The sequence below is a fragment of the Mobula hypostoma genome, chromosome 1, assembly GCF_963921235.1.
Source record: "Mobula hypostoma chromosome 1, sMobHyp1.1, whole genome shotgun sequence".
Classification (NCBI taxonomy): Eukaryota; Metazoa; Chordata; class Chondrichthyes; order Myliobatiformes; family Myliobatidae; genus Mobula; species Mobula hypostoma.
In genome coordinates, this window is record NC_086097.1 from 52,619,700 (window position 1) to 52,647,387 (window position 27,688).

The 27,688-nt window shown below is 41.1% G+C and overlaps 1 protein-coding gene across 1 annotated transcript; it reads left to right on the forward strand.

Moving 5' to 3' along the window:
* The first annotated feature begins 523 nt into the window (after positions 1 to 523).
* LOC134355708 (prostaglandin D2 receptor-like) lies at positions 524 to 27,090 on the forward strand. The gene is made up of 2 exons (XM_063066063.1): positions 524 to 1,777; positions 23,878 to 27,090. The coding sequence occupies exons 1-2, from the start codon at positions 1,010 to 1,012 to the stop codon at positions 24,082 to 24,084; spliced, it is 975 nt and encodes a 324-aa protein (XP_062922133.1). The 5' UTR covers positions 524 to 1,009; the 3' UTR covers positions 24,085 to 27,090.
* Positions 27,091 to 27,688: the final 598 nt, after the last annotated feature.

Here is a 27,688-nt window from a genome sequence, read left to right on the forward strand (position 1 = left end):
GTACGTATAACTCACACACAACACAAAGGTAATACTACTACAAACAACTTAACTCGTAACAGAGATCCATTTTTGTTACAACTTGAAGAGTAAACAATATAAAGCTCCTGGCACTTCATGTGTGTTGAGACCTCGGTAATAGCAAGGATTTCAGTTGTTTCGCGGCCTGGGTTGCGGACAAAGAAGCTGTTTCCCGCCCTGACAATGCTTGCTCGAATGCTACGGCACTTTCTGCCTGATGGTAGGAGTTCAAAGTGGTTGTTAAAGAGGCAGAGATCGTTGACATCGCTAAGGGACATACGTACGCAGCGCTCCCGACAAATAGCATTTTCATGTTAGCTTCAAATGCGCTCCTATGCTTAGGAATACTAACGTTTCAGTGCGGACAGTAATTAAATATAGGAGATAATTTTGTAAAATGGGCGAGGCAGTGCAATTTGGGATAGTACAATGCCCGGGTCATCTATAGCTTGAAATGTAACGAATGCGGATGTGGAAATCGTCTAATTTTAAAGCATGAGATTCTTGGAACAAACAATGAACCAATCAAATGGATGAACTGATATCTCACGAATGTCCCACTGCGCAAGGTCTGGTTTAAAGGTGGGTACTCCTGCACTTCATCCGGCAGCTGGGGCAGATTACCAAAGTGAAGCAGTATACAAGTGAGTTCATTCGCTCCAGTAAGTATGAGGAATGCATTCACAGGAATCAGAGCACTCTGGCTTTAGAAAGCAACGTCCCAGAGCATTCTGCTGGTGTTAATTTTGGCTACGAAACAGCATTGCAGTTTTAAACTGTCGGGGAGCGATTGTCTGTTCCCACAGCGGAGGCGCTTACGTCTGGAAGCAAAGTTGGACTCCGGAGCAGCTGTGGCTGGGCAGAGCTGCGCTCACTGCGTTTCCGAGGTACCGGTCAGCGGCTGCAGCTCGAGTCGGACTTCGGTGGCATTGGCCCCTAATTTCCTGGGCGTAAGCATCACCGGACAGCTAGGAAGTCGGTGTGAAGGATGTCGTCTTGTGGTAACTTCAGCAGCGTGCAGAAAGGTAGCAGCGTAAAGAGCAGCCTTCTACTGTTCACCGCAGGGCTGATCGGCAACATCATCGCGCTGATGATACTCTGGAAGCACAAGAGGGAGAGCAAGGGGCAAGTGTCCGTCTTCTACATTCTCGTCACTGAGCTGGTGGTGACAGATCTACTAGGAAAGTGCCTGATTAGCCCAATAGTGTTCGTGTCCTACGCTACCAACCGTACATTGACAGCCCTGGCAGAACACAACAGCCTGTGTCTCTACTTCTCTGTCGTCATGTCCTTCTTCGGCTTGGCCTCGATGTTCTTCTTGTTTGCCATGGCAGTGGAGTGCTGGCTCTCTATAAGTCACCCTTTCTTGTATCAGAAGTACTTCACCAAGCGCCGAGTGGTTATCGTTTTCCCCGCCGTGTACTTCTGCTGTCTGTTCATTTGTTTAATGCCCTTGCTGGGACTAGGCAGCATCAAACAGTACTGCCCGGGGACCTGGTGCTTCTTTGACATGACCAATAACAACAACAAGTCCTTGTTCTTCTCCGTGCTTTACGCGACTCTCATGGCGATCCTCATCGCCGCCGTGCTAGTGTGCAATAGTTCCGTGGCAATAACTTTAACCAAAATGTACCGAAGGCACAAGGAAATGGGCAGCAGCCGCGTGAAGCACTTCGAACGGCACCAGGAGCTGGACAACCTCGTCCTGTTGGTTCTCATGAACGTTATTTTCCTCATCTGTTCTCTGCCTCTCACGGTAAGTTGCCCCTTCCAGTCACACTTCTCTCCCGCCCTATCCCCACCAGCCCACCGTTCCCCTTCGCCTCTCACCGCCCTCTCCTAGTTTAAAAAACGTGGATCAACCGAAAGTAATACATTTAATACAAGCAAGCTCGTGTTTCTTCAGTAGCAGTTCTGCCGTTTGCAGAAGATCCCTTGACTTTTCTGTGGCGGATACATTTAGTATAGCCTCATGTTAATAGATGGAATAGGCTTAACTGCAATATTTGACCGGCCTCCAAGCTTGCAAATGTAGCAAGAAGTAGGAAGACTTGAGAATGACGCAAACTGGCGAAATGAGCTGCGTGAATTTAACCAAAGTGGTGCATTTTGGCGCGTAAAGAAAGGCAGCTTCAGCTAAATGCCGAAATGTTGAAAAGGTGCGCAGGTCACTCTTTGCAAGTGACAGGACAAGTTGAAATACGTCAAATGGGTACTCTGCTTGTTTCGTATAAGTGGAGGTTAAAACGTCTATATTAAAACATTGGTTACAGCTAAGCTGAAGTATATTGAAGTATTTGAAATACTTTGTTAAAGGTGTCAAGGAAGGTAGATATTTACTAGCAATGAAAATTAAATTATCCTAAGACCCCAGAGAAATGAAAATTGTCCTTATTTGAACGGAATTAAATGAAGATTGAATGATGAATTTCAACAGGTTCTGAAGGGGTAAACAAGAGGAAACCCTTTCCAGTAACTAAAAAGTAAATAAGAGTAACCAACGCAGACAGATTTAAGATAAGTAGACAAAATCTAAAGCACTTAAGGCATAGTTTGATATGTTCTGGTTCGCTTTGTTTGAAAAGATTAAAAACACATTCCATTTGGACGAAGATTTAAAGGACGAAATTCGCAGTTAAATGAGTATCACCTGCCAACTTTATTAACACTAAGTGTCATAACCTTCAGATTTTCCTTGTATATGCTTAAAATGTAAATGACTTCAAGCTAATCCATTAACCAAACATTATAAGGCAAGTGAAACCTTCTCCCATAACGGAGATTAGCACGAGTGACTAATACAATCAAAATTTATTTTCTGGGCTTCAATATTTGTACAAAATCTCCAAATGCACTTTAGCCATCACTTTGCTGGCGCCGTGTAATGAACTGATTGAAAATTTCTGTTCTTAACCTTTGAAAAATAATGCACGGTATAAACGAAAGATCTCGTTTTCCGCTCATTTGGAATTTGTCGCAAACATTTTTTGATAGAAAGAATTTGCTTAATGCGTTAGAACCAAATATTCCAAAGTCAAACTTAGCGTTTGCACATAGGAATTAAAATTTCTAGAGACTCGACCCTAAATGTCGACAATTCCTTTCGTCCATGGTGCTCGGACCGCTGAGTTCCTCCGGCAGTTTGTTTCCACCCCCAGAATCCTGCATCTGCAGTCACTTTTGTCTCCAAAATCTCCTAATAAAGGTGTTGGAACCATTGGAATAAAACTTGGGGTTAAAGTACTGAAGAATTGACTTGATTTCTGACTGGGGAATGATGTATCGGCAGTTTGTACCTAACTCCAAATTCAATAGCAGATTTTCTTATTCGTAGAACAGAAACGTTAACTAATTATTCCAGAATTATATATTATTTTCATCAGTGAAAGTATAGCTGCGAAATCGACGCACTTTAATACCATCATAACTACGATTTGGAAATCAGAAACAAAAATCAACCCACACCACAATGACACATTTTGACTCGAATATCCAGACAGTTAACTCTGACATTTAAAAAATAGGCTCAAAACGCCCTGAACCAATTCAGTGAAAACAAATCTGGCACATTCCTCTCTAGCCAAGTATGAATACCTCTTGCTACATCGCAGGGTCAATCAAAGCAAGGAATCTAACCATTGTTACTGCATTGAATCTGCACACACCTTTGACGCAAGCGACAACTGTATCGGTGTTTGGGATTGATTAGCAAGAGCAAATTAAAGGAAGGAAGGGGAAAGGGGTTAAGGAACCAGTGCAGCCACCCATATATCATCCATATATCAGTTTGGATATGATGATCTAACAGAGCAAAGTCACAGTGGTCGGGTCTCTGGCACTGAGACTGGTTCTCTGATCAGAAGGGAAGAGGCACGCTGTGGTGATAGGGGATTCGTTAGTTAGGGGAACAGGCAGGAGGTTCTGTGGGCGAGAACGAGATTCCCGGATGGCATTTTGCCTCCCGGGAGCCAGGGTCCGGGATATCTCGGATTCTTACGGGTGAGGGTGAGCAGCCAGAAGTCATGGTCCGTGTATATACTAATGACATGGGTAGGACTAGTGACGAGGTTCTGCATAGGGAGTTCAGGGAATTAGGTGCTAAATTAAAGGGCAGGACCTCCAGGGTTGTGATCTCAGGATTGCGAGGCCTACCACGAGCTAGTTGGGCCAGAACTAGGAAGATCATACAGTTTAATACGTGGCTAAGGAATTGGTGTAGGAGAGAGGCCATAAGATTGTTGGATCATTGGACTGTCTTCCAGGGAAGGTGGGACCTGTACAGAAGGGATGGTTTGCACCTGAACTGGAGGGGGACTAATAACCTAGCGGGAAGGTTTGTTAATGCTGCATGGTGGGGTTTAAACTAGAGTTGCAGGGGAATGGGAGCCAGAATGCCAGAACAGATAGTGGACAGTTTGTGGAGACAGCTGTCAGTAAGACCTTAGAATTAGGAATCAAAAGGTTGAGCATGGTGTGACTAGTGCCCTGAGCTGTATATATTTCTTTCTTTTCCAATCTTTTTATTTATATCAAAATGTTAAACATAACATACAAAGCTATTGGGATTACATTGTTAATAATTAGCATATATAAATATAAACTCGGTTAACACACAGATATTAAACCTCCCAAAATCTTACAAAATACTAATATAATATAAAAAATGCAGAAGTAGCATGAAAAAAGAAAAAAAACAAAATACCCCAAAAAGAAAATCAATCTAAACAATACTAATCAACTAAACTAAAGCAAAGAAAAAGAAGACACAGCTGCTGTGTTACGTCAAATAGGACCATTAGTGTCATTAACTCTGCTCCTCCCACCATATAGTTGAAAGTAATAGAATAGGTTTGGAAAAGGTCAAATTACATCATATGGAAGTGTTGAACAAATGGCCTCCAAGTCTTTTCAAATTTAATGAAAGGATCATAAATGACACTTTTAATTTTTTCCAAGTTTAAACACAGCATTGTTTGAGAGAACCAATGAAATGTAGTGGGAGGATTAATCTCTTTCCAATTCAGCAAAATGGATCTTCTAGACATTAATGTAACAAATGCAATCATCCAACGAGCTGAAGAGGTTAAATGATTTGGTTCTATCATTAGTAAGCCAAAAATTGCAGTAATAGAGTGAGGTTGTAAATCAATACTCAAAACAGTTAAAATGATATCAAAGATATTTTTCCAGTAATTTTTCAAAAAAGGACATGACCAAAACATATGAGTTAAAGAAGCTATCTCAGAGTGACACCTATCACATACAGGATTTATATGAGAGTAATAATGAGCTAATTTATCCTTAGACATATGGGCCCTATGTACTACTTTAAACAGTATCAGCCCATGCTTAGCACATATAGAGGAAGAATTAACTAATTGAAGATTTTTTTCCCATTTTTCAATAGGTAAAGTATATATTTCAATGCAAGAAGTATCGCAGGAAAGGCAGATGATAAATTAAACATGAGGTAGCTGGTTTAAAACAATGTGTACTGAGAAGAGGTTGTCGATAGGGCAAAATTGCAGTCAACAGGTTAATGTGCAACGTAAAAGGTGGACAAAATTGAAATGGATGAATATAGAACTGTATTATTTTATTATTATTATTAAACTGTGTTAATTTTGAATACAGGTGCAGTATATGGAATGAGGTAGATGCACTTTTAGTACAGTTGCAGATTGGCAGGTATGATGTTGTAGGCATCACAGAATCATGGTTGAAAGAAGACTATAGCCAGAAGCTTAATGTCCAAGGCTACACATTGTATCAAAAGAACAGGCAGGAAAGCAGAGGGGATGGCATTGCTCTGTTGGTAAAAATTGAAATCAAATTATTAGATAGTGCTAAGGAACTGCAAGGGTAAAACAACCCTGATGGGAGTTATATACAGACCCTCAAACAATAGTAAGGATGTGGCCTACAAATTACAATGGGAGATAGAAAATGCATCCCAAAAGGGCAATGTTACAATAGTCATAAGGGCCTTCAATATGCAGGTAGTTCGGAAAAGCAGGTTGGTGCTGTATTCCAAAAGGGGGAATTTCTAGAATGCCCACAAGATGACTTTTTAGAGCAGCTTGTGGTTGAGCCCACTAGGGGATCGTCTATTCTGGATTCGATTGCAATGAGCCAGAATTGGTTAGAAAGCTTAAGGTAAAAGAACCCTTAGGGTAAGTGATCATTATATAATCAAATTCACCCTGCAATTTGAGAAGGAGAAGTTAAAGTCAGATGTATCAACATTATAGTGGAGTAAAGGGAATTACAGAGCTATGAGAGAGGAGTTGGCCTGAATTGATCGGAAAAGAACATTGGCAGGGATAACGGCAGAGCAGCAATGGCTGGAATTCAGAAAGATCAGGATATATACATGCCAAATTGGAGGAAGTATTCTAAAAGAAAGATGACATGAACGTGGCTAATAGGATAAGTCAAAGCCAATATTAAAGAGTGCATATAACAGTGCAAAAATTAGTGGGAAGTTAGAGGAAATGGGAAGCTTTTAAAAACCAACAGAAGGGAACTAAAAAAGTCCTTAAGAAGGTGAAGATGGAGTACAAAAGTAAGCTAGCCAATAATATTAAAGAACATACCAAAAGTTTCTTCAGATACATAAAATGTAAAAAAGTGTAGAAATCAAACTGCTGGAAAATGATGCTGGAGAACAAAATGGCAGATGAACTGAATAATTATTTTGCACCAGTCTTCACTGTGGAAGAAACTAGCAGAATGGTGGAAGTTCCAGTTGTCAGGGAGTATGAAGAGTGTGAAGTTACCATAACTAGAGAGAAGGTTCTTAGGAAATTGAGATGTCTCGAGGTAAATAAGTCATTTGGACCACATGGTGTACACCCCAGGGTTCTGAAAGAGGTGGCTGAAGAGATCGTGGAGGCATTAGAAATGATCTTTCACAAGATTCTGCAATGATTCCGGAAAACTGGAAAATTACAAATGTCACTCCACTCTTCAAGAAGGGAGAGAAGCAAAAGAAAGGAAATCATAGGCCAGCTGGTCTGACCTCAATTGTTGGTAAGATGTTGAAGTCGATTATTAAGGATGAGGTCTCAGGGTACTTGGAGACACATGATAAGATAGGCTGTAGTCAGCATGGTTTCCTCAAGGGAAAATCTTGCCTGATCAATCTGTTGGAATTTTTTGAAGAAATAGCAAGCAGGATTGACAAAGGAGAATCGGTTGATAATGTATGCTTGGATGTTTAGAAGGCCTTTGACAAGATGCCACACATGAGGCTGCTTAGCAAGCTACGAACCCATGGTATTAGTGGAAAGATTCTAACAAGGACAAAGTAGTGGTTGATAGGCAGGAGGCAAAGAGTGGAAATAAAGGGAACCTTTTCAGGTTGGCTCCTGGTGACTAGTGGTGTTCCACAGGGGTCTGTGTTGGGACAAATTCTTTTTGCATTACATATCAGTGATTTGGATGATGGAATTGATGGTTTTGCTGCAAAGTTTGCAGATGCAATGAAGATAGGTGCAGGGGCATGTAGTTTCGAGGAAATAGAGAGGTTAGTAAGGCCTTAGACAGATTAGGAGAATGAGCAAAGAAGTGGAAGGTGGAATACAGTGTTGGGAAATGTATGGTTATGCACTTTGGTAGAAGAAATGAAAGGGTTGACTATTTTCTAAATGGAGTGAAAATACAAAAATAACGGAGGCACAAAGGGACTTGGGAGTCCTTGTGCAGGATTCTCTAAAGGTTAATTTGCAGGTTGAGTCTGTGGTGAGGAAAGTAAATGCAATATTAGTATTCCTTTCAAGAGGACTAGAATATAAAAGCAAGGATATAATGTGAGTCTTTATAAAGCACTGGCGAGGCCTCACTTGGAGCATTGTGAGCAGTTTTGGCCCCCTTATTTTAGAAAGAATGTGCTGAAACTGGAGGTGGTTCAAAGGATATTCTCGAAAATGTTTCCAGGATTGATTGGCTTGTCATATGAAGATCAATTGATGGCTGTGGGCTTGTAGTCATTAGAATTCAGACGAATGAGGGGTGACCTCACTGAAACTAATTGAATGGTGAATGGCATTGATAGAGTGGATTTGGAGAGGATGTTTCCTACGGTGGGAGAGTCTAAGACCAGAGGACTCGGCCTCAGAATAGAGGGCATCCTGTTAGAATGGAGATGAGGAGGAATTTCTTCAGCCAGAGAGTGGTGAATCTGTGGAATTTGTTGCCACAGGCAGCTGTGGAGGCCAAGTCTTTATGTATATTTAAGGCAAAGGATAATAGATTCTTGATTGGTCGGGACATGAAGGGATATGAGGAGAAGGCAGGAGATTGGGGCTGAGAGGAAAATTGGATCAGCCATGATGAAATGGTGGTGCAGACTTGATGGGCCAAATGGCCTAATTCTGCTCCTATGTTCTTTAGGTCTTATCTTGCTCCTGTATATCTTCTCGTCACCATCAAAATTCTGCCAACAATAGTTGCATCCTCAACAAATTTATAGATTGCATTTGAGCTGTGCCTGACCACACAGTCATGGGTGTAGAGAGGGCTGAGCACTGAGCTAAGCACACATCGCTGAGCTGTGCCAGTGTTGATTGTTGGCGAGGTGGAGGTGTTATTTATGATCCACACAGATTGTGGTCTTCCGATTAGAAAGGCAAGGATCCAGTTGCAGATGGAGGTACAGAACCTCAGGTTCTGGAGCTTTACAATCAGAACTGTAGGAGTAATTTACACACAGACACGCACACACACTCATACGCACACACTCACATGTGCGTGCACACACACACACACACACACACACACACACACATACACACATGCGCACACACTCACACAAACACACACACACATACACACACTCACCTTCCCTCTAACACTGAGTTGTAGGCAATAAATAGCATCATGTCATAGGTATTTGTATTGCCTGAGTAATCCAAGACCAAGTGAAGAGCCAATAAGATCGCATCCACCATAGACTTATTGTGGTGATAACCACAATGTTAATCATGCGGTAACAATACAATGCAATGCATTTTTTATAAAACTATACATTACAATAAGCAATATAATATGGAAAGCCAGCAAAAAATAGCGAGGTAGCGTTCATGGCTTGGTTCATTGTCCGTTCAGAAATGTGGAAGTCTGATGGTGGAGGGGAAGAAGCTGTCCCTAAAACACTAAATATATGTCATCAGGCTCCTGTACCTCCCCGATGATAGCAATGAGAAGAGTGCAAGTCTGACATCGATAGTTCGAAAGTTATTGGAGTCGATCCTCGAAGTGCATGACAAGATAGGCCCAAGCCAGCATGGTTTCATGAAGGGAAGATCCTGCCTCACCAACTTATTGGAATTTTTTGAGGTAATCTCAAATAAGATTGATAAGAGAGAGGCTGTGGATGTTGTGTATTTGGATTTTCAAAAGGCCTTCGATAAGGTGCCGCATAAGAGGCGGCTTAATAAGATGAGAGCCTATGGAATTACAGGAAAGATATTGAAATGGGTGGAGCATTGGCTGATAGGCAGAAAACAAAGGGTGGGAATAAAGGGATCCTATTCTGATTGGTTGCCGGTTACTAGTGGTGTTCCGCAGGGGTTGGTGTTGGGGCCGCTTCTTTTTACAATGTATATCGATGATTTAGATTATGGATTAAATAGTTTTGTGGCTACGTTTGCGGATGACACCAAGATAGGTGGAGGAGCAGGAAGTGTCGAAGAAATGGAAAGGTTGCAGAGAGACTTGGTCAGTTTAGGAGAGTGGGCAAAGAAATGGCAGATGAGATACAACTTTGACAAATGTACGGTTGTACATTTCAGAAGAAGAAATAATCGGGCAGATTATTATTTAGATGGGGAGAAAATTCAAAAATCGGAAGAGCAAAGGGACTTGGGGGTCCTCGTGCAGGATACCCTAAAGGTTAACCACCAAGTTGGATCGGTGGTAAGGAAAGCGAATGCTGTGTTAGCATTCATTTCAAGAGGAATAGTGTATGGGAGTAAGGAGGTGTTGATGAGGCTCTATGGGGCATTGGTGAGACCTCATTTGGAATACTGTGTGCAGTTTTGGCGAAATTGGAACTAGATGGGAGAATAGTTTAGCTCATGGTGGAGTGGCAGAGCAGACTTGATGGGCCGAATGGCCTACTTCTGCTCCTTTGTCTTGTGATCTTGTGATGTCCTAGATGAAGGATGTCCTTAATTATGGGTGCCGCCGTTTTGAGGTTTCACCTTTTGAAGATGATCTTGATGCTGATGAGACGAGTGCTCATGATGGAGCTGGCAAAGTTTGCAACCCTCGGCAGTTTTTTTCAGATCTTGTGCAACGATCCCTCCATACCAGTTGATGATGCAATCAGTCGGAATGTTCTCCACGATATATCTCCAGAAATTTGCCAGAAAAATGTATCAATATCTTCTGCCCTTCTACGCCCTATAAACACAAGACTTTGCACTCCATTTTTCCCCATTATCTCCAAAGGAACTCCTTCTCAGTGCAGATCCTTTCCCCCATTCTCCATACCTATTTGCCGATGTACGTGCGTTTCAAAATCTCTGCGCAGTGTGAGCCACTCCCCCAGGAGGGCAACAGCCAAGGTACAAGTTGGAAGGTACTGCTCCCAGCGGTAGTATGTATGAAAGCCACTCAGGGACCACATTCACTTGATAAAGGGCAAGAGGTCAAAAAGGTAGCACCTCAGTGATCCCTGAGATCTACCCACCTTGTGGCCAAAAAGCAAAGTTTCGCAGGATTGGACCATCAGCCCATTGTGTCAACTGATGTCCAACAGGTAAATTATAAATGCAGAATTTTTTATTATGCCTCATGAATATTCAAATCCTTCACAGGCACTGTATCACCTTTCACATTTTATTGTCATTTTTTTCTAAAACGCCTCAAAGGCTTTAGGTTAATTATTAACATCCTTCTGTGACTGTGGAATAAGCAACCCACTTAAAATTAAGAAATTTAAATTTACTTCCAAGCAAATTCAATTCCTGTAGTTTAATGAAGTATGAGAAAAACAGCAAACAGCAGTTATTTCCGGATGTTGTCAGAAATAACTGTATGATTAATATGTTCTACATCTGTGTTGACATAATCATAACCTTTGGATGTGTCAGAAGTTTGCTAACTCACTCAGAGCAATTTGTCGGCATAAAACCCATGCATGTGTTACTTCTCAAAAGCAGGTGTTAAAATCATTAATATAATTCACAATAATAAAATAAAATACTAATCTTCTTTGCATGTCCCACCCAACTGTCAATACATTTAACATGAAATATGTTGTTGATGTTAAGCAACAACTTTGTTAAGTTCACATGTCATGATCAGTATTCATGTTGGCTCAGTCCTTTATTTTCATTAACGTCATTATGAAAACACATCTTTGTGTAAGTTGGCTAGATAGTTGTCCACTCTTCAAGAAGGGAGAGAGGCAGAAGAAAAGAAACTATTGGCTAGTTACTCTGACCTCAGTGGTTGGGAAAATGTTGAAGTTGATTATTAAGGTTGAGGTCTCAGGATTCTTGGGGGCACATGATAAAACAAGTCGTATTCAGCATAGTTTCCCCAAGGGAGAATCTTGCCTGAAAAATCGTTGAAAATCTTTGAAGAAATAACAAGCAGGATAGACAAGGGAGAATCGGTTGATGTTCTGCACTTGGATTTTCAGAAAGCCTTTAATAAGGTGCCACACAAGAGGCTGCTTAACAGGCTGGGAGCCCATGGTATTGATTCCAGCATGGATAAAGCAGTGGCTGACTGGCAGGAGGCAAAGTGTGGGAACAAAAGGAGCCTTTTCTGGTTGGCTGCTGGTGAGAAGTGGTGCTGGGACCGATTCTATTTGGGTTATACAGTGGCATGCAAATGTTTGGGCACCCCTGGTCAAAACTTCCGTTACTGTGAATAGCTAAGCGAGTAAAAGATGAACTGATTTCCAAAAGGTATAAAGTTAAAGATGACACATTTCTTTAATATTTTAAGCAAGAAAACTTTTTTATTTCCATCTTTCACAGTTTCAAAATAACAAAAAATGAAAAGAGCGTGAAGCAAAAGTTTAGGCACCCTGCATGGCAGTACTTAGTAACACCCCCTTTGGCAAGTATCACAGCTTGTAAATGCTTTCTGTAGCCAGCTAAGAGTCTTTCAATTCTTTAGGGGGATTTTCACCTGTTCTTCCTTGCAAAAGGCCAAAAAGTTCTATTTATCTTCATCAGTCCACAGGACTTGTTTCCAAAATGCATCAGGTTTATTTAGATGTTCTTTTGCAAACTTCTGATGCTGAATTTTGTGGTGAGGACGCAGGAAAAGTTTTCTTCTGTTGACTCTTCCATGAAGGTCATATTTGTGCAGGTGTTGCTGCACCGTAGAACAGTGCACCACCACTCCAGAGTCTGTTAAATCTTCCCAAAGGTCCTTTGCAGTCATACGGGGGTTTTGATTTGCCTTTCTAGCAATCCTACGAACAGTTCTCTCAAAGTGCACAACATCAACCGATTCTCCCTTGTCTATCCTGCTTGTTATTTCTTCAAAGATTTTCAACCGATTTTTCAGCCAAGATTCTCCCTTGGGGAAACTATGCTGAATACGACTTGTTTTATCATGTGCCCCAAGTATCCTGAGACCTCAACCTTAATAATCAACTTCAACATTTTCCCAACCACTGAGGTCAGAGTAACTAGCCAACAGTTTCTTTTCTTCTGCCTCTCTCCCTTCTTGAAGAGTGGACAACTATCTAGCCAACTTACACAAAGATGTGTTTTCATAATGACGTTAATGAAAATAAAGGACTGAGCCAAAATGAATGCTTGCTTAGCTATTCACAGTAACAGAAATTTTGACCAGGGGTGCCCAAACTTTTGCATGCCACTGAATATCAATGATTTGAATGATGGAATTGATGACTTCATTGCAAAGTTTGCAGATGATATGAAGCTAGGTGGAGGGAGGGGCTGGTGGTTTGAGGAAGTAGAGAGGCTACAGAAGGCCTTAGACAGATTAGGAGAAAGGGCAAAGAAATGGCAGATAGAACGTAGTGCTGGGAAATGTATGGTCATGCACCTTGGTAGAAGAAATGAAATGGTTGACTATTTTCTTAATGGAGAGAAAATTCAAAAATCTGAGGTGCACAAGGGCACCCAGGAGACCTTGTTCAGGGTTCTCTAAAGGTTAATTTGCAGTTTGAGTCTGTGGTGAGGAAGGCAAAGGTGGGCATTCATTTCAAGAGGATTAGAATATAAAAGCAAAGATTTAACGTTGAGGCTTTATAAAGCACTGGCGAGGCCTCACTTGGAGTATTGTGAACAGTTTTGGGCCTCTGTCTAAGAAAGGATGTGATGATATTGGTGAGGGTACAATGGAAGTTTATGAAAATGATTTTGGAATTGAAAAACTTACCATCAGAGACCTGTTCTCACTGGAATTCTGAAGAATGAAGAATGACCTCATTGAAACCAATCAAATGTTGAAAGGCCTTGATAGAGTGGATGTGCAGAGGATGCTTTCTGTGGTGGGAGAACCTAAGACCAGAGCATCTCCTCAGCATAGAGAAGCTTCCTTTTAGAACGGAGATGACAGGTAATTTCTTTAGCCACAGAGTGGTGAATGTGTGGGATTTGTAGCCACAGGCTGCTGTGGAGGCCAAGTCGTTGAGCATACTTAATCTATAGAAGCCCTTGAGATTCTCCTTCACTTTGTCTACTGGAACAACCACATCTTTTTTTTTAAAAGTCCTCCTGAATTTCTTCCTAAGTGTTGTCTTGCATTTCTTGCATTCCTCAAGTACCTCATTTGCTCCTTCCTGTCTATACCTGCTATGCACCTCCTTCTTCTACTTAACCAGGCCACTATATCTCTCAAAAACCAAGATTCCCTAAATCTGTTGTCCTTGCCTTTTAATTCTGACAGGAACATACAGACGCTATACTCTCAAAATTAAGTCATCCCGCATGCCAAGTATACCTTTGCCAGAAAACGACCAGCCTCAATCCACACTTGTCAGATCCTTTCTGATACCATTTCAATGAACCTTCCTCGAATCTAGGTTCTCAATCCGAGGGCCAGACCTATCCTTCTCCATAATTGCCTTGTAACTAATGGCAAAGATCTCTAGATGCAAAATTTTCCCCTACACAAACTTCTGTCACCTGCTCTGTCTCATTCCCTAATAGAAGATCTAGTGTATCTGATTAGATGCATTACAAACACATTTCAATCTATCCGAAACAGTTGCTGTTTTATAAGCACGTAGGAGCAAGGAGGATCCTTTGATTTAATGATATTGGAACTACACTACACAGAGGATTATTACAGTTTATTGACTTTTTCAACTTCCTCATCAGAGGTGAGATTATCTGTGCATTTAGTCAGTTCATTCTGAAGAAATTAGTGGCATATGCATCAGGTACACAGCTGTTCAAAGCTGGACTAGAAAAGCTAGATGGCCAGCAGATGGAAAATCATGTGATGAAGTGTAAAGCAGAAGATGGAATTTACAATTAAGTTGGCTCAGTTACTGTAAATATCATTGGCAGCAATAAAAGTTGCTGGAGTAGATTTGAGATCCTGTAAACCTATTTTAAAGAGTTTGGAAATAAGTTTTTTAAAACAAGACCCCAAAAGTAGTCTTTTCCGGATTATTCATGGTGTCACACACCAGGGAGGTTATAGGAACGGGAGAATAGACCAATTGAATACATGTCAGACAGACTTTGCAAGGGGGAGGGGTATATATTTCTGGGACACTGGAACCAGTTCTGATGAAGGTGGTATCTGTACGAGAGCAAGCAGCTTTCCCCGGGAAGAACCCAGATTAATGCCCCAGGAACAGTGTTGTCTGGGCTTTCTGGAAAGGGTTGAAACAGAAGCATCTGGGGTCAGGGAAGCAGTACAGAAGGAAAGTCAAAAGGGGAACTAGGATCGAAACAAAGGACAGGAAGGGCGAAACAAAACTACAAGATAGAGAAATTGAGACAATCTGTTGTATGTAAGCAGACCAAAGAGCTCAAAGGATGTCAGCTGGCTCTCTAAACCGTTTCAGTCATAAAATGTTTCAAAATACTGATGATCTGAAAAAATGAACAAGGAGATACTGAGACAATTAATCATTCTGGTCCATTTGAGAATCCAGTCCCAAAATGATATAGACAACTCTCAACTGGATTAGTAACCTATTCAGATCAATAGGGGTGGTTAATATACATCAGAATTTTGAGCCGTGTCCACAATCCAAGAATAAGTAAAATAGCAACACGCATAAAAGTTGCTGGTGAACGCAGCAGGCCAGGCAGCACCTCTAGGAAGAGGTACAGTCGACGCTTCGGGCCGAGACCCTTCGTCAGGACTAACTGAAAGAAGAAATAGTGAGAGATTTGAAAGTGGGAAAGGGAGGGGGAGAACTGAAATGATAGGAGAAGACAGGAGAGGGAAGGAATGAAGCTAAGAGCTGGGAAGTTGATTGGCAAAAGGGATATGAGAGGATATGGGACGCCTAGGGAGAAAAAGGGGGAGGGGGGAAGCCCAAATGATGGGCAAGGAGTATAGTGAGAAGGACAGAAGGAGAAAAAGGAGAGAGAGAAAAATATATATAATAATAAAAGATAACTAAATAACGGATGGGGTACGAAGGGGAGGTGGGGCATTAACAGAAGTTAGAGAAGACAATGTTCATGCCATCAGGTTGGAGGCTACTCAGATGGAATATAAAGTGTTGTTCCTCCAACCTGAGTGTGGCTTCATCTTGACAGTAGGGGATAGACATATCAGAATGGGAATGGGACGTGGGATTAAAATGTGTGGCCACTGGGATACCCTGCTTTCTCTGGCGGACAGAGCATAGGTGTTCAGTGAAATGGTCTCCCAGCCTGCGTCAGGTCTCGCCAATATATAGAAGGCCGCATTGGGAGCACCGGACGCAGTATATCACCCCAGCCAATTCACAGGCGAAGTGTTGCCTCACCCGGAAGGACTGTCTGGGGCCCTGAATGGTGATGAGGGAGGAAGTGTAAGGGCATGTGTAGTACTTGTTCCGCTTACAAGGATAAGTGCCGGGAGGGAGATCGGTGGGGAGGGATGGGGTTATGAATGGACAAGGGAGTCGTGTGGGGAGCGATCCCTGCGGCTTTCTGCAGAGGGGGCTAAGGGAAAGATGTGTTTAGTGGTGGGATCCTGTTGGAGGTGGCAAAAGTTATGGAGAATTATATGTTGGACCCGGAGGCTGGTGGGATGGTAGGTGAAGACAAGGGGAACCCTATTCCTAGTAGGGTGGCGGGAGGATGGAGTGAGAGCAGATGTACGTGAAATGGGGGAGATGCGTTTGAGAGCAGAGTTGATAGTGGAGGAAGGGAAGCCCCTTTCTTTAAAAAAAGAGGACATCTCCCTCGTCCTGGATTGAAAAGCCTCATCCTGAGAGCAGATGCAGCGGAGCCGAAGGAATTGCGAGAAGGGGGTGGCGTTCTTGCAAGAGACAGGGCGAGAAGAGGAATAGTCCAGGTAGCTGTGAGAGTCTGTAGGCTTATAAACATAGAACATAAAATAGTACAGCACAGTACAGGCCCTTTGGCCCACAATGTTGTGCTGACCCTCAAACCCTGCCTCCCATATAAGCCCCCACCTTAAATTCCTCCATGTACCTGTCTAGTAGTCTCTTAATCTTAACTAGTGTATCTGCCTCCACCACTGACTCAGGCAGTGCATTCCACGCACCAACCACTCTCTGAGTGAAAAAGCTTCCTCTAATATCCCCCTTGAACTTCCCACCCCCTACCTTAAAGCCATGTCCTCTTGTATTGAGCAGTGGTGCCCTGGGGAAGAGGCACTGGCTATCCACTCTATCTATTCCTCTTATTATCTTGTACACCTCTATCATGTCTCCTCTCATCCTCCTTCTCTCCAAAGAGTAAAGCCCTAGCTCCCCTAATCTCTGATCATAATGCATACTCTCCAAACCAGGCAGCATCCTGGTAATTCTCCTCTGTACCCTTTCCAATGCTTCCACATCCTTCCTACAGTGAGGTGACCAGAACTGGACACAGTACTCCAAGTGTAGCCTAACCAGAGTTTTATAGAGCTGCATCATTACATCGCGACTCTTAAACTCTATCCCTCGACTTATGAAAGCTAACATCCCATAAGCTTTCCTAACTACCCTATCCACCTGTGAGGCAACTGTCAGGGATCTGTGGACATGTACCCCCAGATCCCTCTGCTCCTCCACACTACCAAGTATCCTGCCATTTACTTTGTACTCTGCCTTGGAGTTTGTCCTTCCAAAGTGTACCACCTCACACTTTTCTGGGTTGAACTCCATCTGCCACTTCTCAGCCCACTTCTGCATCCTATAAATCTCTCTCTGCAATCTTTGACAATCCTCTACACTATCTACAACACCACCAACCTTTGTGTCATCTGCAAACTTGCCAACCCACCCTTCTACCCCCACATCCAGTCCGTTAATAAAAATCACGAAAAGTAGAGGTCCCAGAACAGATCTGTATGGGACACCACTAGTCACAATCCTCCAATCTGAATGTACTCCCTCTACCACGACCCTCTGCCTTCTGCAGGCAAGCCAATTCTGAATCTACCTGTCCAAACTTCCCTGGATCCCATGCCTTCTGACTTTCTGAATAAGCCTACCGTGTGCAACCTTGTCAAATGCCTTACTAAAATCCATGTAGATCACATCCACTGCACTACCCTCATCTATATGCCTGGTCACCTCCTCAAAGAACCCTATCAGGCTTGTTAGACACAATCTGCCCTTCACAAAGCCATGCTGTCTGTCCCTGATCAGACCATGATTCTCTAAATGCCAAGAGATCCTACCTCTAAGAATTTTTTTCCAACAGCTTTCCCACCACAGACGTAAGGCTCACTGGTCTATAATTACCCGGACTATCCCTACTACCTTTTTTGAACAAGGGGACAACATTCGCCTCCCTCCAATCCTCCCGTACCATTCCCGTGGACAACGAGGACATAAAGACCCTAGCCGGAGGGTCAGCAATCTCTTCCCTCACCTCGTGCAGCAGCCTGGGGAATATTCCGTCAGGCCCCGAGGACTTATCCGTCCTAATGTATTTTAACAACTCCAATACCTCCTCTCCCTCAATATCAACATGCTCCAGAACATCAATCTCACTCATATTGTCCTCCCCATCATCAAGTTCCCTCTCATTGGTGAATACCGAAGAGAAGTATTCATTGAGGACCTCGCTCACTTCCACAGCCTCCAGGCACATCTTCCCACCTTTATCTCTAATCAGTCCTACCTTCACTCCTGTCATCCTTTTGTTCTTCACATAATTGAAGAATGCCTTGGGGTTTTCCTTTACCCTACTCGCCAAGGCCTTCTCATGCCCCCTTCTTGCTCTTCTCAGCCCCTTCTTAAGCCCCTTTCTTGCTTCCCTATATTCCTCAATAGACGCATCTGATCCTTGCTTCCTAAACCTCATGTATGCTGCCTTCTTCCATCTGACTAGATTTTCCACCTCATTTGTCACCCATGGTTCCTTCACCCTACCATTCTTTATCTTCCTCACTGGGACAAATTTATCCCTAACATCCCGCAAGAGATCTCTAAACATTGACCACATGTGCAAGTTCTAGCCTTATAGCCTCATAATTTGCTCTTCCCCCAAATAAAAATTTTCCTGTCCTCTCTAATTCTATCCTTCTCCATGATAATGCTAAAGGCCAGGGAGCGGTGGTCACTGTCCCCCAGATGCTCACCTACTGAGAGCTCTGTGACCTGACCCGGTTCATTACCTAATACTAGATCTAGTATGGCATTCCCCCTAGTCGGCCTGTCAACATACTGTGACAGGAATCCATCATGGACACACTTAACAAACTCTGCCCCATCTGAACCCTTGGAACTAATCAGGTGCCAATCAATATTAGGGAAGTTAAAGTCACCCATGATAACAACCCTGTTATTTCTGCACCTTTCCAAAATCTGCCTCCCAATCTGCTCCTCTGTATCTCTGCTGCTACCAGGGAGCCTATAGAATACCCCCAATAGAGTAACTGCTCCCTTCCTGTTCCTGACTTCCACCCATACTGACTCAAAAGAGGATCCTGCTACATTACCCACCCTTTCTGTAGTTGTAATGGTATCCCTGACCAGTAATGCCACCCCTCCTCCCCTTTTTCCACCTTCTCTATCCCTTTTAAGCACTGAAATCCAGGAATGTTGAGAATCCATTCCTGCCCTGGTGCCAGCCAAGTCTCTGTAATGGCCACTACATCATAATTCCATGTATGTCTCCAAGCTCTCAGTTCATTACCTTTGTTCCTGATGCTTCTTGCATTGAGGTACACACATTTCAGCCCTTCTACCTTGCTGTCTTTACACCGTTTATTCTGCTTCTCTTTCCTCAAAGCCTCCCTATATGTTAGATCTGGCTTTACTCCATGCATTTCTTTCACTGCTCTATCACTCTGGGTCCCATCCCCCTTGCAAATTAGTTTAAACCCTCCCGAACCATGCCAGCGAACCTACCTGCAAGGATATTGCTCCCCCTCGAGTTCAGGTGCAACCCATCCAATCTGTACAGGTCCCACCTTCCCCAGAAGAGATCCCAATGATCCAAAAATCTAAAACCCTGCTCCATGCACCAACTCCTCAGCCACGCATTCAACTGCCATCTCCTCCAATTCTTACCATCACTGTCATGTAGCACTGGCAGCAATCCTGAGAACACCACCCTTGAGGTCCTGTTCTTCAGCCTTCTGCCTAGTTCCCGAAACTCACACTTCAGGACCTTATCCCTCTTCCTGCCTATGTCATTGGTCCCAACATGTATCACAACTTCCGGTTGCTTTCCCTCTCGTACCAGGATGTTGTGCACCTGGTCAGAGACATCCCGGACCCTGGCACCCAGGAGGCAACAAACCATGTCTACTGATGTAGACATCAGTAGGTAATAAGTAAAATAGGACCTTTTTAATTGGTACTATCTCAAGACTTTAAATAGACTTTAATGCTTAATCCAATAAGGGCATATATGGCAATGAGTGAATTATCTATTTTTGTGAGAATGTGTATCCATGTAAAATGTTTATTAAGTAACCTGTCTATTTATGCTGTGAAGTTTGAGTTTAGTTCAACTGGAACGAATAGTTGAAAACAAACCAACAATAAGAAATTGCATTATTATTAGGCATTAGTTAGAGACAGAAGTGGCCAGTGGATATAAAGTACTTTCTTTGCGATTGTGTTGAAGAAATTTAACACAGAGACTATCATCCAGGAACTGGAGGAGAATGATAGCAGAGTTTCCTCAATAGGTGTCAGTTCCACCCTAACACATTGCTGATTATACTCTGCCGCTGAGAAATGTTTCCATATCATTTGAATAAAAATCACTATTTTGAAACATACAAAGTCCACTTATGCTCTATCTAAAGCTTGGAGGAAATAGCATCTTGACAAACTAATCCAAGGGAGGAGGGGTATATAAATATTTGGTGTAATAGAAGAGAATTCTCAGACAGAACAAATCAGTACTTTGAAAAAAAACTATAGTCAAATACTAACTGTTGACCACTGCAGCTCATCTGGAAGGAACTTTAAAGTTTCATTGGAGCTATTCAGGGTGTGTTTACAACGACAATACAGATAATCTAATTGAGCATTTGTAATTGGAATGGGACAGCTCTACTCACTTTATACTTACGACTGTGAGGCTAAGTTCAGCTCCAATGCCATATTTAAGTTATCTGACAACACCTCTGTTGTTGGCTGAATCGAAGGTGGTGACAAATCAGATTATGGGTGGGAGAATGAAAGTCTGGCTGAAGGTACCAGAACAACAACCTCCCACTCACTGCCAGCAAAACCAAAGAGCTGATATTGACTCAGTTTGTCCAGCAGTTTTTTTTGCTCTAAACTTCAATATCTACTGTCTCTTGTGACTTTATTTTTCTCATACCTCTCTCAATTATTGTTATAGGAGAAGTGGATGTTTTCAGGATTTTTCCTTTTATTAGTGGGCGAATGGAAATTCAAGGGAATTGGGCTGAAGAGGTCTTCCCATGAATCCTCATCTTTAAATATAACTATCAACAAATTTCACTGCCCACCTGATGCATATAAATATCATCTGACTTGTCATGTTTTTTCCCTGAAGAAATTGGAACACATATACTGTTTGGGTGTGACCAGGATATATAATCATTTTAGACACATTGCTGTTCCAGTTAAAATATTGTGGTGATCCAATTCTTATGTCAGAATTGAAAAGGAATGAGTAATTTTATATGAATCAAAAATACAAAAGCAATATGGAGAACAGCAATATCATGAGCCAATGATGTGCTTAGTTCTCATTTTAAATGTACATTGTACCGGCAATATTGCAAGTTTACACATCACTGTGCAACCTCCTTGACTGAGGTCACATCAGGATTCAGTTATGTGCAGTCCAGAGCCTAGAGAATAATTCTGTGCTGAACTAGAATAGAGAAAGGTGCAGGGACGTTCAGCAAAAAATCTTCAAAGTACGGAGGAGGTTCAATGAAATAATTTGCTGTCATTGTTGCTAGCTTGAACAAAGCAAAATTTTTTGGACCAATGCCATTTTACTTGAATTCACTTCTCCCAGAATTGTCACCTTTCATGAAAACTTTGTTTGCTACAGTTACAATGTAATATCACTTCATTGAACATATTGTAATAGCAGACTTTCTCGTGTTTCAGCTTTATATAAACTACTGTTCAGACTTAGGCATAGAAGGATGTAGAACAGTACAGCACAGTACAGGCGATTTATGTGCAAACCTATGTCAACCTACTCCATGGTCAATCTAACCATTTGCTCCTACCCTGCCCATAGCCCTCCATTTTTTCTTATGGCTATGTCTCTCTAATGTATCAGCCTCTACCACCACCCCTGGCAGTGCAATCCAGGCACTGTGCACTTGCTGTGTAAAAAAAACAAAACTTTGACATCCCCCCTAAACTTTCCTCCACTCACCTTAAACAGATCTTCTCTGGTAATCACCATTGTCATCCAGAGACCAAGGTGCTGGCTGGCCACTCTATCTACGGTTCTCATAAACTTATACACCTCTACTAAGATGCCTCTTATCCTCTGTCGCTCCAAAGAAAACAGCTCGAGTTCACTCAACCTTTCCTTAAGTCTTTCCTATCTATGTGTCATTCATTGTAGGTTTAATTCTTACTTTCCTAAGTTACTGTGTGTTATGTATGTGTAATGTTTACTTCTGTGCTTTACACCTAAGGACCAGAGAAACATTGTCTTGTTTGGTGGTACACATATATGTAGTTAAATGACAATAAACTTGACGACTTGATGTACCTTATATGTTCTGTAATCCAGGCCTAATCCTGCTAAATCTTCTCTAAATTGCAACCCCCTCTAAAGCTTCATCGTGTTTCCTTATATGAGACATCCAGTCTACTCAGAAATTCCCAGGCCTATTTTGTTTAGTCTTCACTCAAAAAGATTTGTGCCACTCCTACTGTCTGTTCAAATTACAAACATTGAAGTGCGAAGAAGTATTTACAATTGAAACCCCACCCAGCCCCACAATCTTGTATTTTACCTAGCTCACATCCACCTTACTCTTTTGAAATTGACAGAAGATCAGATTGTAAACATAGCCTGTAACTAAAGCGAGCTGCAAGTTTAGAAACAAATTCTCATGTATAGCAGGAGCACTGTAAACTTAGTCTCAGCTGAATTTTTAAGCTGTAAGTAGTGTGCCTGAAAACTTAACATGGTATTTCTGTTTCTGTGGGTTTGAATAAATTAACAGTATAATATTACAGATCAAAACAAAGCACCAAATAAATTGCTTTCAGTTTGAAACTGGTTTTTCCAGTATGAAATCATTGATAAAAGTTTGCTATGTGCAGCATATCTAAGCAAAGGTATTCTAAGATAAAATAAAGAAGTCAGAGCTATTTTTGCATGAGCACACAGCAACTGGTATCATAGAAACGCAAACACGAGGAAATCTGCAGATGCTGGAATTTCAAGCAACACACATCAAAGTTGCTGGTGAATGCAGCAGGCCAGGCAGCATCTCTAGGAAGAGGTATAGTCGACATTTCAGGCCGAGACCCTTTGTCAGGACTAGAAAGTTCATAGAAAGTTTATTTCCCTGGTTTTGATTGTGTGATATTGGTGATGTTGTTTAGAATAGGAGAACAGGAGAATAACCTAAAATGTTTAAGTTAAAAATCATGGTTGATAAATTTTGCTGTGATCTGCAATGAGTTAATTAACATGAATTACTCCTGGACTTCAGTTTCATTGCATTTTTAAATCAATTTTTCAATTGACTAAATACATAAATAGCTTTTAACAATGAAAATTCTCAATGCAAAAGGATGAAAGAAGTTGAAAATTTTCTGCAAGCAAGGTAATTGATTCAGGTTAGCAGTTTATATTAAGCCCACAAAGGGCAGAATTTTTGTGAACCTAAGGTATTAAGGGGTCTGGAGCTAAGTACAGCTAATGAGGATGGTCGTGGTATCATTGAAGATGAAACTCTTGGCTGACTTCTTTGCTCAGATAAAACAGAGGAAAACACAAATATAACACCATGGTGGAAGAAAAATATTGTTCTGAGATGAGGATGCATAATAGTTAATGTACCAAAACCCTTTTAATACTATGGAATGAAGATTTATTTCATTTTAGCAAGATTGAAAGTAAACTAAAACACTGCAAACATGTTTGGAATCCACGGTGTTTACAACCATGCATTTTGTTTAGTTATTTCTATTAACATGTTGCAGAATCCTTTTCTACCACATCTGATAAATAGCATTCTCTTTAAGACATTTCTTCTTGCATAATATTGTGAATGTCTAAAATCTATCAATCTTCTTAAATATTTTAGATTCGTGCATATATTGGTGCATTTGCTCCTGATGGCAAAGATGAAGAAGATTTGATTGCCCTAAAGTGTGCTTCGGTGAATTCGATCGTTGATCCATGGGTTTTCATAATTTTCAGAACATCTGTTTTCCGGAAACTACTTTTTGTATGTTTCAAAGATTCTTCCACAAGGATGAACTTACAGTCAGTGCCTGCTGTTGAAAATTAAAACACTGTTCTTGATAGTGGAATTATTTTATTGCCTTGCTATTTCTTTGATTTTTCAAGTTAAAATAAAAATGGAGGCTCTTCAAAAGTGGAAGAACAAGGAATACTCAACAAAATTCCATAGTAATGGGCATTGCTTTTAAAGTTGGTAAAGACATTCCCAGTAATTTTAAAGCTCTTAAAGTTGTGAAAGGCATTACTCAAACTGGAGCAGAGAAAACTAAGATTAATTTATGCAGTTGTAACCTTCTATCTGTAAGTTGCAACCTATTATTATTATGTTTCTATGTACGTATATATTCATAATGTTTGCATGCTTGTTAATGATTGTCTCTGGCTAAAGTATGAATCTATACAACTTCAATAATAATATGTTTAATGGACAATTTTTGTCTGTGTTCCAACTTGTCAGAATTGCTTTAAATCTGGATAAATCCCAATTTCAATTTGTCTAGTTCTGTTTGCTGACTTAATAATACACCTGAGATAGATATTTCATTCTATTTGGAGTTTTCACAGGACTCTAAAGACATTTAGTGGGCACTAAAAATAATGTAAGTGCACCAGCAATGTTCTGCAAGATTTTTCAGATTTGAATCTTGTGATAGTGGGCTTAAAACTAAACATTAATGTGGTGTTCACGAGCATTAACATCACCATAATATGTCAACTCATGGTCTGGCACATGTATTGATATCAAGCCAGTGTATCATTCCAGCCTCAATGAACACACAGGCATGCTTGGAGCAGTACCATAAACACCTAAAAATGAGGTTGCAGTACAGGACCTCATACATGCTAAGCTGCAAACACAGCATGCAAAAGACAGAGATAACCAAATGATCAGATCAAACTCTGCAATCCTGCCACATCTAATCATGAAACACGATGAACAATTAAACACCTAAAAGGAGAAGGAGCATCTAAAAACACTCCTATTCTCTGTGATGGCGTGGCCCTCCCTCTGAATGCTAAAGTGAAGGCTGCAATATTCACAATCACTTTTCGCTGGAAGAGCTGTGGAAACTTGACCAGCTGTGTCCTGTTCACGGAAGCAGAACTAATCAAAGCTGACTATTTATATTTAAACCTATGCCTGTGCTTATTCCAATGAAAAGGCGGATTTGTAAGTTCACAGGCAATGGAGGCATTGTGAATATTGCTCTTGCCACTGTATGTAAAGAGTTTGTACGTTCTGTCAGTGACCTCGTGCATTTCCTCTGCATGCTCTGATTTCCTCCACATCCCAAAGATGTACAGATTAGCAAGCTAATTGATCATATGGGTGAAATTGGCAACGTTGGCTCATTGGGCTGGAAGGGCCTATTACTGTGTTGCGTCCCTAAAATAATAAAAAAAAACTAAAAATAGATCACTTGGATGAAGAAATGACAAACAGAGTTTGATCCAATCAAGGTGAGTGTGAGGTGTTGCACTTTGGAAGATCAATTGTAAAGGGACAGTACAGAGTTAATGGCAGGGTCCTTAACAACGTTGATGTACAGAGGATCTAGTAAGCAGTCAATAGCTCCCTGAAAGTAGCTGCACAGGCTTATGGGCTGGTAAAGAAAGGCATTAGTCAGGCATTGAGTTCAAGAATCAGGATGTTATGTTGCAACTGCTTAGGTTATATTTGGTGTATTGCAATCGATTCTAGCTTCCCCTTTACTGGGAGTTGTTGGAGAAAGTGCAGAAGCAGTTCACCAGAATGCTGCCTGGATTCAAGGGAATGTGCTCCAAGAAGAGATTGGACAATGCTGGGTTGTTTTCACTGGAGCAAGAGGTTGAGAACCTGATAGAAGGTGTAGGTAGACAGCCAGTAACTTTTTTCCAAGAGTCAAAATGTCTACTATTAAGCTGCATGTATTTAGGTTGAGAGGGGATCAGTTCAGAGGAGGTGTGCAGGGGCAAGATTTTTAATATAGAATGTAGTAGGCACCTTGAATGCACTGCCACAGGTGCTGGTAGAGATGAATACAACAGAGGCATCTTAGATGGGATACATGAATATGCAGAGAATGGAAGGATATGGACACTGTGAAGACAGAAGAAATTAGTTACTTATTTAGTTTCGAGTTCAATTAGTTTGGCACAATATTTGGCAGATTAATTGGTGACAAGATGAGGGGTAATGTCTTTGATCTTCCTTATTTTTAACCATGTTATTGACTTATCCAGGAAGATGCCAGACAAGTAATCTGGTAACAAGTAGTCAGTGGAGAAGACAAAACAAAAACTAGCTGATATAAATATTAGTGCTAAGAGAGTTGAATAAGGTCAGTTTGAATCTGAAACATGTCCAACCACTGGATCAACTTCTCATATAATTAGACTCTGTTATTTGACCATAATCATTTAAAATACTTCTAAGGAATATTTTAAAGATCATCATCTCTACCGGTACATTTCCCCATTAATATCATAAATAAGATTTCCCTGACCATCAATCTGAGAATCATTTGGAATTTTGAAGTTCCCAAATATAAAATCCAGAATAAACTATATCACATTGTAACACATTATAATTACATCATACATTATAATTACATTACATATTATAACCATTTGGTTATGAATTTTAGAAATTAATGTAAACTTGGTGTAAAAGAATTGCTTTTATTTTGCAAAACCGGACCTTATTTACCTATTCCAAAAAATGGCTCCAAATGCTAATGTTAACCTCTAGGGGGTGCAGAAGAATTAATTTACGTTAACATTTCTTTCATCCTCAATCTGACGAACATGCTGTTGGCTGCATGCTTTCATCTTCCAAATTCAAGTATTTTACCATGAACAACGTAATAAATATACAATAAATTATAAAATAACAGTGGATTTTTCATGAAATTATTTTATATGATCTCTTGATTGTTTCAGCTGCAGTTAAGAAAGCCATAATATTTGTGTGAGAAGTGTTTGATCTCTCATTTGCTCTGGATTTTAATAAATCTGGTTTCATTCTCTGTACACTTTTGAAAATGTTTAGTTTCATTGGTGGCAAAAATGTGAGATTATCTATTTTGGTAAATAAAATATAACTTCAGTTATGAATATTTTTTTTCCAATTTTCAGTATCCATACCCCTGTTTCTTTCTCTTCCACCAATCCAGCCAGATTCATCTTTTCAATTGCTTTCCTTCACTTCCCCTCCATCACCAAGTTACCAAGACTCATTACAGTTACCTATCTGCCATATTTGGTTCCACCTATTACTTCCCAGTTTCTATCTCTATCTTTTCACTACCATCTCCCGCGATGCTCCATGTGCCTCTGCTTTTTCTTCAATTGGTATTTGATTCTTTTCAACAACAGTTTTCATTTCAACATCAACCCATCCATAGCATTTGGCAGCTTTGGGCCCGTACTCACTGGAATTTAGAAGAATGCAGGGGGATTTCATTGAAACCTACTGAATGTTGAAAGGACTAGATAATGTGGATGTGGAAAGCATGTTTCCTATGGTGGGAGTATCCAGAACTAGAGGGCACAGCCTCAAAATTGAGGGATGACCTTTCAGAACAGAGGTAAGGAGGAATTTTTTTTTTAGCCAGAGAGTAGTGAATCTGCGGAATGCTCTGTCACAGACTGCGGTGGAGACCAAGTCC